Here is a 10,832-nt window from a genome sequence, read left to right on the forward strand (position 1 = left end):
AATAAATATTACAAGTCCATACTGAGATAAAAATATAGTTGAACAAATAAAGAAATGGGGGAGATGGGACAGCAATTCTTACAGCAGAATTTCAATTGTTAAATCCAAGGGGAGTGATGGAGATGGAAAATGGCCATTTGGCACACATCACACTGATGGACCACTGATGGGTGCAAAGAGGAGACGGTTGAAGTATGATTTGAAACGGGATATTGGCAAAGTCTTAGTATCTCCTTATAAGTTACTTATTACAAGGGAGAAACAGTAACTGCAGTGGAGAAAACTGGTGGACATCACCTTGACCAAGTGATCAAGGTCAGTGTCACCAGTAATGGGACACAGCAATACCATGTAGCTCCTGATATGATGCACTGAGAAGGACACAAGATCATCTCTGTGGTACTTTGGCCCAAAATGCATAACCTCAACCTGATCATTAAAAAACTTTAGACCCCAATGAGGGACATTTTACAGAATAACTGGCCAGTATTCAAAAGTCTCAAGGTCATTATAGACAAATACTGAAGAACTCCCAGACTGGAAGGCACTAGGAAGACATAAAAACTAAATTCAGTGCAGGACCCTGGACAAGAAGGTGGATTGTGGACCAGAAAATAGATATTAGGGGGACAATTGGCAAAATTTGAGTATGGTCTGTAGATTAGTTAATAGTATTGTATCTACATTTCTTTCCTGGTTTAGATCATAGTACTGTGCTATGTAAAATATTAACATTTGATTAATATTTGGGGAAATGGGATGCAGGTGATACAGGAAATCTGTACTGTTTTTAGAAACTTTTTCTAAGTCTGACATTATTTACAAATAAACATATACTTGGGTTGTAGAGTCATTCTACCTCTGTTTAAACCTGGCTACCCTACTAACTAGTTGTCTGACTTTGGACAAGTCATTTCATTCCTTGCCTCAGTTTCCCCCTCTATAAAATGGGAATAAATATAGTACCTACTTCAGAGGGTTGTAATGAAGATTAAAAATGTTAGTACATGTGCCATGCCTACAACAGTGCCTTCACACAGTAAGGGCTGTATTATTACTTGCAATTATCGTGTGAGGTCAGCAGCATCTTCTATTGATCTTAGGGATATTCCTTTCTCCCCCCCTCTCACTGTGCCTATGAAACTTTCTGATGCAAGACCTGGTGCTGATTCTTTCTCTGACCAGCTATTTTTCTCTAAAAGCATTTCCCCTTCCGTCAGCAGCCAGGTAATGCCAAATCCAACATCAGGATCTGTGCATTAAGGATTATCCACTTTTGAAGGAATCAAAATAACTGCTCTCTGAGTTAAGATTGCTACCGGAGATGCCTGCATTGGAAAGACAGAGCTCACATCACCGAAGAACCTTCTGGGGTCCCTTTCTCTTATTCCTAACATGGGGTCCAGAACTTTCCAGACTTGTGAGACTAACAGCCCTGATTGGTTTGAGGGAGCGGTGGTGTGGTTATGCCTCACAATTACCTATCTGAGACTTCACCCCATGTCACATTTTAGTATCTGTTTGACCAATAAGACTGCAGCACACACACCGGCCTCATTCCTTGCTTGGGCCTTACCTTTGATGTCACAATCTGACTTATAGATATTAATCTGGCCACAGCTGCTCACAAACCAGACGGCAAGGTCAAGAGGAGCAGCACAGTAAGATGTGGAAGAGAATTGACCATCAACCCAAAATCAAAGCAGGGGATGGACCTCAGGCAGCCCAGCTCAAAGAACTGGGTGCAGCTCAGGAACCTGCCATGTTACATGCTCTAGAGCTGTCAGAATTCCAGAGCTTTCCTGTGTTTGAAGACATTAGCCATCACATCAAAGAAGAGGGGGCACAACTGGTAAAGAAAGTCAATGCCATCTTTCAGCTGGACATCACCAAAGATGGGAAGACCATTCTGCAGTGGACCATCGATCTGAAGAATGGTTCTGGGGACATGTATCTAGGACCTGCCAGGCTCCCAGCAGACACTATCTTCACAATCCCAGAACCCATCTTTATGGAGTTGGTTTTGGGCAAAATGAACCCTCAGAAGGCTTTCCTTGCTGGCAAGTTCAAAGTGAGTGGCAAAGTTCTGCTTGGTCAGAAGCTGGAGAGGGTTTTCAAAGACTGGGCTAAATTTTAAGCATGTAAAATAACAAGGAAATGATCAGAACTTCTCTCCGATTATGTTGAGCGGAAATCATGCTTGAACTGAAGATTAAAGCAAAAATATCCATTATTTTTACTCAAATGCTTCCTATTCAAGTTTGATTAATTTTCATGCTGATGTGTTCATTTTTAGTGAGGGTTCTAGAGCAGTAAAGAGTGTTGGAGTACATCACCTAAAATCTTTGTCTTTTTCTTTTTTTATACTCATGTATGCTATAATGTGCTAGGGTGAAAGCCATACAGAAAAATGGGTGGTTTTGACAGTTGGATTTAGATGCTTTCACGATTGAGTTCCTGAGAAGTTGTTTGTTTGTTTATGCTTTGGGGAAAGAAGTGCCAACTATCACTGTGTAGGTTTGCATGCCAGTTGGTAACTTGGTTCTTGGAGGAAATTTTAAGTTTGCAGAGCTCTGGGAGGGTGGGCTCCATAGCTGTGTGGGTGGAGCAAGGTCTAGAGGTCTTGGTGTATCATGACTTCAGATGCATTTAATTCCAAGAGAATCCAAGGGCTTGGAAGATGTTCTAGGCTACTGGATCTTAAACTAGAGCCCATATCACACCACTTGCAAGACTGATGACAGCCTGCTGGGGTCCACCTCAGGGTTTCAATGCCATAGGTCTGGGCTGGGGAGAATGTTCATTTCTAACAGGTTCCCAGGTGATGCTGATGGGACCACCGCTGGAGAACCTTTGCCTTAGTTCGTGCTGCAGCTTTCAGGACTGACCAAAACCATTCTGTTCTAGACCATTGAGATGTTGCCATTATTTAAAGGATCTCTTAGAATATCCCCACACCCATGGGCCATTTCTGAAGTGTCAGGAGCTTGTGCACTGAGCATTTTACAAAACCAAAGGTCATCCTGGGAGATTTTCCCTCTGGGAGCCCTGTCCATACATTGGGAGGACTGGAATGAGCCAGCTGCTGCCTGATGTGACCTCTATGGGTGACATTTATTCCCATGTGGTCTGTGTATACCTTTACCATGCATACCTTTATACTGTGAAACCCACACGAAAGGGTCCTTAAAACAGTGTGCTCAAACATATGCCTACCAAATGATCCAGCTATTCTGTTCTTAGGTATTTTCCAAGGAGGAAAGAAAGCATGTGTGCAGGCACAAAAATGTGTACTTGAGTGTTCACAGCAACTGCATTTGCAATAGTCCCAGACTGTAAATAAGCCAAAAGTCCATCAATAGGTGAATGGATGAACAAATTGTGTTATGTTGTACCCTGGAATACTACTTGGATGTACAACAACATGGATGAATGTCAGAATATGCTGAGTAGAAGAAACCAGAGAAAACCAAGTATGGGCTATGTAGTTCTATTTATGTAACATATTAGAAAATGCAAACTGTGAGGACAGAAGATCAGTGGTTGCCAAGAGACAGGGATGGGGAGCAGGGGGGTTTGGGTGGGGCGATTATAAATGGCTATGAGGAAACACGGGGATGATGGATAGGTACATTATCTAGATTGTGATGATGGTTTCAGAGGTACATATATAGGTAAAACATCAAACTGTATACTTTGTATACACATAGGCAGTTTATTTTGTGTCAGTATAAACTCAGCAACACTGGACAACCTGCCATCCTTATCCAAAGTGAAGGCTTTATAAAGAGTATTTAAAGCTCTGCCTTTCTCTCAGCACAAGTCCTCTGACCTCATCATGTGTCTTCCTTTCCAAGCCATTACTGATTTTGGTGGTTCTGTAGAGGACTTCCTAAGTTCCCCTTGTCAGAAACAGGCAGAGTGAGGGCTTGTTGCTAACAAAATCTCATTCTCTCAGTGGGAAACAAAGAGGCCCTTTGTTTAGTCCGTGTTCAGCTCCGTGGTAAGGGACTGTTCAGGGTTTATGAGTGGGGATGTGGAGCACTCCCTGGTCTCTTTCATTACCTCGTCATTAGGTAGATGATGTATGTGGTGATCCTGCCAATGCTCCTGCCTAGGGGAGCAGTGGGCATCTCAGAGGCTTCTGACTGATTTTGAGTGCTGTTGTGACTACTCAGCTTGCCTTGTCCATGCACATCCATTACAGCCATATTTAGGAGTTGTCAGGCATAGCCAGGCAGGTGTTTGGGATGCTGTGTTCAGATATGGCTTGCTCAAGCTCATTCCCTGAGTTGGTTCTGTTCACACTCTGAGTTGGTCCTCGCCTCTGGGGGCTGGCCTTGAGATGGGGGTTGCTCAGAGATGAAGTAGGAGGGGGAGAGGGGTGAGAGTCAGGGAAGGGTTGCAGAGGGTCATGTCTAGGCTGCTATCTGACCAAAGGGAGGCCCATCACATAGACTGGACAGTCACCTACGACCCATTATGGCTTGGGACAAAATGTGTCCCAAGCCAATTAGATCCTTTTCTCAGAGATTTGGAAGTGAGAAGCAGAAAGGCTGAGCTACAGGTGAGCAGTGGGAATGGAATCCATCTGAAAGGCTGGGATGTGGGGTATTGGGGGTAGGTGAGGAAGGTGCTGTGGGGGATGGGCAGCCACCATGGTACTAGGTGGAGTTGGAAGAGCCAAAGCCTTGAATAAGAAGAGTGATCTGGTTCACACCTGAGAGAAGAATCCATACCTTGGGAAACACAAGAGCAAACCCCTTTTCGAAAGGAATAAAATCGCACAGTGCTGGGATGCCATGTGGAATAGCTGGAGCAACTCAGATTTTAGAATGAGAAACGTGGTTTTGGGCTCTGGGTTACCACTTCACATCCAAGTAATAACAGGGAATTACTGAACCACCCTGTACCTCAGCTGCCTCATCTAGAAATGAGGCCACTAGGTCTTATGACATCAGGTTGTTGGGTAGCTCCTAGTAGGTCATGCTCAGTGTAGTCACTGGCCCAGGTGGGTTTTCCATGCTTATGTGAGTTCCATTATTTCTGGATGAGAGGGAAGAGGGGACTTTCCCTGGCTTCCTGCTGCCTCCCAAGAAAGTCCATATTGGGAGACTTTCTTTCTGCCTTTTCATCTCACTCAGTTGATGCCCCAGAAGGTCACATCTAGCTCAGAACACACATCTGTATGTTGCTTGGTCTGCACAAGTTTGGTTAGTACAGTGTTTTTAAAGATTGAATGAAGATATTTTATATAAAAATTAGATTTCTGTATTCTCTTGAAAATTTGGATTATTTGGTCACACTGAGCCTGAACTCCTGCCAGACAACAGCTCAGGAAACAGAGAATGGGGTGGACTCTCCGGACAGGCCTGGGCCCCACCCTGCACACTGTCTTCTTGACTCCCAAGATAAATTTTGGTGGCCTTCTGCCCTTGAGCCTGGGCTGTCGTTTCCTCCAGCTGGGCCTGGTTTGCTGGGGCCCCTGGAGGTGTTTGCCTTCATGACCGCACCTCCCCACAATACATGGTCTTACTCTTCCCCCTAATGGAAATACCTGGCGTTAGTTTTCTATTGCTGTGTGACAGATTACCATAATTTAGCAGCTTAAAACAGTGCCCATCTGTTATCTCACAGTCTCTGTGGGCCAGAAGTGTGGGTGGGCTCAGCTGGGTTCTCTGCTCTGGTGTCATCTAACAAGGGCTAAAGTCAAGATGCTGGCCAGGCTGGGCTCTCATCTGGGGTTTGTGGGGAGAATCTGCTCCAAGCTCATCTGGGTGTGGCCTTATTCAGTTCCTTGTGGTTGTAGGACTGAGGCCAGTGTTTCCCTGCTGATTGTGAGTCAAGGATGCTCTGTCAGCTCCTGAAGGTCCCCCACATTCCTGGTCACATGGCTCCTCCATCTGCAAAGCCAATGGTGGTGTGGGAGGTCCTTCTTAGGCTTCAGACCTCTCTGACCTCTTCTGCCTTCATCTTCTGCCTCCTTTTAAAGGACTTGAGGGATTGTGTTGGGCCTACCCAGAAATCCAGGATAATCTCCCTATTTTCGTGTCAACTGATGAGTCACCTTAATTACATCTATGGATTCCCTTTTGCCATGTAAGGTGATGCTATGGACTGAATGATTATGCCTCCTTCCCCCAAGTTTATCTGAGCTCCCTCTTTTCTACCATGTGAGGATATAGCAAGAAGATGTCACCTACAAGCCAGGAGGAGAGAGTTCACCTGCCACTGACCATGCTAGTGCCTGATCTCAGACTTCCAGCCCCCAGGACTGGAGGAATAAGTATCTGTTATCTGTTGTTAAAAACACCCAGTCTACAGTACTTTCGTTATGGCAGCTTGAGCTGACAGGCAGTATATTCATGGGCATGACATGCCATCACATCCACAGTCCTGGGGACTAGGGCATAGAATCATCCTGGGGCCATATTCTGCTCACCTCCCCCCACCCCTCCAAATCTACCATCTAAACCCTACCCACCGTTCCTCCAGGAAGCTGCCCCAACTCCACTGTCAGCTTCCTCTCCCGCAGTGCTTCTGACCCTCTTCTTTCCAGCCCACGTACTGTGGGTGCCTGACCTCCTGTCTGGGCCATCCAGACACCTTGGGTTGCTCAGCACAGTTTCATTTTACATTTCTGGCTTGATGTTCGGTTTGTGGCACTGCCTCCTTCAGAAGGGTCTCAGCGTGGATGATGGGAGATGTGGCTGGCCTGCACACCTCCCTGTGCTGGTACACTGCTGAGGGTAGGGATCACTCAGGGCCTGATTTCACTTTGTCTCATCCTTTCAATGCCTGGTACCCACTGTACATTCCCTAAATGTTTGTAGAATGAACAAACAAACTCCTTAATTTTTTTTTGAAAACTATGCACATGGAAAAAGAATTCAAATAGTGCAAAAGAATATGTGAAGAAAATTTGCTTCTTCATACTTTTCCTGACTCCTTTCTCCTAATTTTATGCCAAGAGGCACCCAGAGTTACCAGTTTCTTGTGTGCTCTCCCAGATAGGTACAAATCCCCCTAATGTACATGTGCCAATTTCCACTTTTTTGTTTTTACAGGAACAATAGCTGACCACAGAGACTGTTCTCCACCTTGCATTTTAAAAAAATGTTTTATTTATTTTTGAGAGAGTGCAAGTGGAGGAGGGGCAGAGAGAGGGGGACAGAGGATCTGAAGTGGGCTCTGTGCTAACAGCCATGAGCCCTATGTTGGGGCTTGAACTCACGAACCGTGAGATCATGACTGGAGCTGAAGTCAGTGCTCAACCAACTGAGCCGCCCAGGTGACCCCCTCCATTCTGCATTTTAACTTATTCTAAACGGTTACACATAGATCCCTTCTTCAAAGAGTGCCCTCCTGAAGCGTTAAAGGTTCCACTTGACTTACCCAACTGAAACTTGTCTCACATTTCCTTGTGTTCTTTAGGGAAAACCTGACAATAGGCAGCTTTCCTGATGAAGGTTGGAAAGTGGACCCCTCTTCACTGGGAAACAACCCTCAGGGCAGGAATCTTGGGTTTAGAGAGGCTAAAGTATGGTGAGGTCGGCTGGAGAAAGGAGTTAGGTCAGGGCTTGGGCTAAAAGAGCTTCCTTGGGGATCCACCTCCTTCAGCTCAGAAAAGACTTAGCCTACTTTGGGCCTGGAAGGGATGAGGCAAAAGACTCATGGCCCCCATGGAGGTTTCTCTGATTACCCATGCTGGGGTATAGTCCAGCCTGAGGTTCTGGAACCTGTGGCAACTGTTAGGGCTCCTACTGTTTTGCAGCTGATTTCCTCGCTCCTCAGAGGGGAAATGGCAGTCTCAGCTCCCAAAGGTAGGTTTGTTCACATGTCTTTAGGCATGAGATCCAGGAAAGCATCAGCAACAAGGGCAAGCTTTCTGTTCTGGAGAGTTTAAGTTAGGGCAGATTTTGGATTTTTAGTAGTGAGCTGCCAGATTTCATTTGTTCATAGGCTGATTAATTCAGTACTCTAATAAATATTTGCTGAGCACTTATCATTTGTTAGACACTAATGATATTATATTGGTATTACACCAGTGATTTATGAGACCAGGATTTGTTCCCTTTGGTCAGACCCCATTATGATGGGTTTCTTCTTTACCATACTTGTTACTAAATACTCTGGAAATCACTATTGGTTCTAGGTGCTAGGGGACAAGTGCTGAGCAAGCAGAGGTTCCTCTTCTCCTAGGCTTTCATTGTTGGACGAATTGTTGGATGGGGGCCATATGTGGGTGGTGGGGAAACAAACAGTAAACAAATAACCAAGCGAAATGATTTCAGAAGGTGAGCACAGTTGTCCCACAGTGGACACGGGTCCACTTACATGTAAATTTTTTTTTTGATAAATGCAGTACTGTAATTTGAATATATTTTCTTTTCCTTATGATTTTCTTTTTTTTTTCAACGTTTATTTATTTTTGGGACAGAGAGAGACAGAGCATGAACGGGGGAGGGGCAGAGAGAGAGGGAGACACAGAATCGGAAACAGGCTCCAGGCTCTGAGCCGTCAGCCCAGAGCCTGACGCGGGGCTCGAACTCATGGACCGCGAGATCGTGACCTGGCTGAAGTCTGATGCTCAACCGACTGCGCCACCCAGGCGCCCCATCCTTATGATTTTCTTAATAACATTTTCTTTTCTCTATTTCATTGTAAGAATACAGGATATAATACATATAACCTACAAAATATGTGTTAATCAACTGTTTATGTTATTGGGAAGGCTTTCAGTCAGCAGTAGGCTATTAGTAGTTAAGTTATGAGGGGTGTCAGAGTTATACATAGATTTTTTTACTACATGGCGGGGGGTCGGTGCCCCTAACCCTCATGTTGTTGAAGGGTTGACTGTATAACTGAAAAGGAGAAAAGTGGTAATGTAGCTACGGGGAGCTGGGTGGTCAAGGAAGGTCTCTCTGAGAAGGGGCTGCCTGAATTTGATGCCCTGGAAACAGACCACAGGGCAAAGATTTGACTGACAGCAGCTTACTTGGAAGGCAGTCCTGGGAAACACCTGTCAGGGAGTGGGGACTATGAGACTGGACAGGAAGGCAGGAGATTCCTGTTTGTAATTGAACCCATGGGGATGTTCAAGGAGATACACTTTAGAGAGAATCATCTCACCAAGGAAAGGCTGTGGAATTTTTAAACCAACTCCCATCAGCCTTTGGTGGATAGCTGCTCCTGGACCAGGGGCTGTTGGCTCCCAGGCAGAGTGAGCTCCAGGCACCTAAGAAAGCTCTCAGGCAGGTGGAAATCAACTGGAGTATACAGTGATAGTGAGATCCAAAAACGGACCGTAGTAGGTGCTGAGTTTGGCCACCCTAGCAGGACTCTAACTTGTTGGGGGTAAGAGCTTGGACTCTAGGATGAGACTGCCTGGGGCTGGGTCTTGCCCTTGCCACTTCCTAGCTGTGGCACCGTGGGCACATTGCTTTTATTCATTTACTTTTTTAAATACACTTTTTATAGAGAAAAGCTTGCAAATCCTAGGTGTGCAGCTCAACAGACGTTCCTAAATGGAATAAACCCCCATAACCAGCACCTGGCTTGGGAAATAAGACAGATCAGTACCCAGGACCCCCCCTCTCATGCTGCCTCCTACTTACTTCCTCCTTGAGGGTACCCACTATTTTGACTTCTAACATCGTAGATTTTAGTATTGCCTGTTTTTGTATATATATAAATGGCTTCTTCCACCCAGCATTCTGTGTCTGAGACTCAGGTATACTGTCCAGTGTAGTTACGGTTGTTCATTTCACAGTTGAGTGGTGTTTCATTGTATTCAGATTGTTTCCAGTTGATTCCAGGGCTATTTTGAATAGTGCTGCTGTGAGCCTTCTTGTAGGTCCATGTGACCAGAAGTCCCTCTCTGTCGCTTAGTATCTGAGTTTGCAAAGACAGCTGTGGCATAGCATCTTGCATAAGTAGGTGCTTCATGAATGTTTGTGGCATGAATTGAGAGGCGGGGGAAGTCCAGAGGTAGAGAAATAACTCATGTTGGGGTTGGGCATGGGATTTACTTGTTGTCTGACCTGCTCCATGGTCATGGACTTTGGACCCCACTTGCTGGGTTTTGAAGGGAAACTCTTCTAGCTGGAAAGAGCTCTGCCCAGTGCCTGCACTGGCCTACCTCATGGAGTACCCACAAGCTGCTGCTGAAGATCCTTTTTAACTTTGCTTTGTGGAAAAAAAGTTCTTCCAGAATTGTAACTTGGCTAATCACAAGAAACATCTGTGACCTCCTAAAAATATCTGCTTTATACCATTCTGTGGAGCACAATATTTATATAGCCCAGCAGTGTACTTAAGTTCATGTTTAGCCAACTCTGAAAAACAGCTGGGGGCTCCTGAAGTCCAGGACAAGATTTGCAGGTGGCCAGTGAACCCAGATGGGAAGGAGGCCCCTGAGGATGCTCCCACAGCTTGAGGGGGGAGGAGTGTGGAGTGATCTGGAAATGGGGGTGGGGTGAGGAGTCGAGGAAAATACCATGATGGAGGGCCGCTGGGCTCACTGGGGCAGCTGAGTAATGACTATCTCCATGGTTCTGTCTGGCAGCCTCTGGAACATTTCCGGCCGAGGAAGACTTTCCCTTAACTGATCAGAAAGTGCCTCATCCCTAAGTACCTTTTTCGTTGTTTTGTAGCTTGAGTGTACTAAGTGGGGGACTGGTAGATTTTTCTGGAGATGTCCGTGCTTGTTTCCAGGGAATTACATATATTAATCAGGATTTTAACCAGTAAGAGGGTGGAGCTGTGTGTGCTTTCTCGCTCCTCACAGATAAAAGAGCATGGCTGAAGACATCTTTTTTAGACAAAAGGAT

At 45.4% G+C, this 10,832-nt stretch overlaps 1 protein-coding gene across 1 annotated transcript; it reads left to right on the forward strand.

The window, feature by feature from the left end:
- The first annotated feature begins 1,600 nt into the window (after nucleotides 1-1,600).
- On the forward strand, nucleotides 1,601-2,335 carry SCP2D1 (SCP2 sterol binding domain containing 1). Its single transcript, XM_043602974.1, has one exon. It carries the CDS (start codon nucleotides 1,667-1,669, stop codon nucleotides 2,135-2,137), a length of 471 nt encoding a protein of 156 aa, XP_043458909.1. The 5' UTR covers nucleotides 1,601-1,666; the 3' UTR covers nucleotides 2,138-2,335.
- The last annotated feature ends 8,497 nt before the right edge of the window (nucleotides 2,336-10,832 follow it).

This window comes from Prionailurus bengalensis, chromosome A3, assembly GCF_016509475.1.
Source record: "Prionailurus bengalensis isolate Pbe53 chromosome A3, Fcat_Pben_1.1_paternal_pri, whole genome shotgun sequence".
NCBI classification, from domain to species: Eukaryota; Metazoa; Chordata; class Mammalia; order Carnivora; family Felidae; genus Prionailurus; species Prionailurus bengalensis.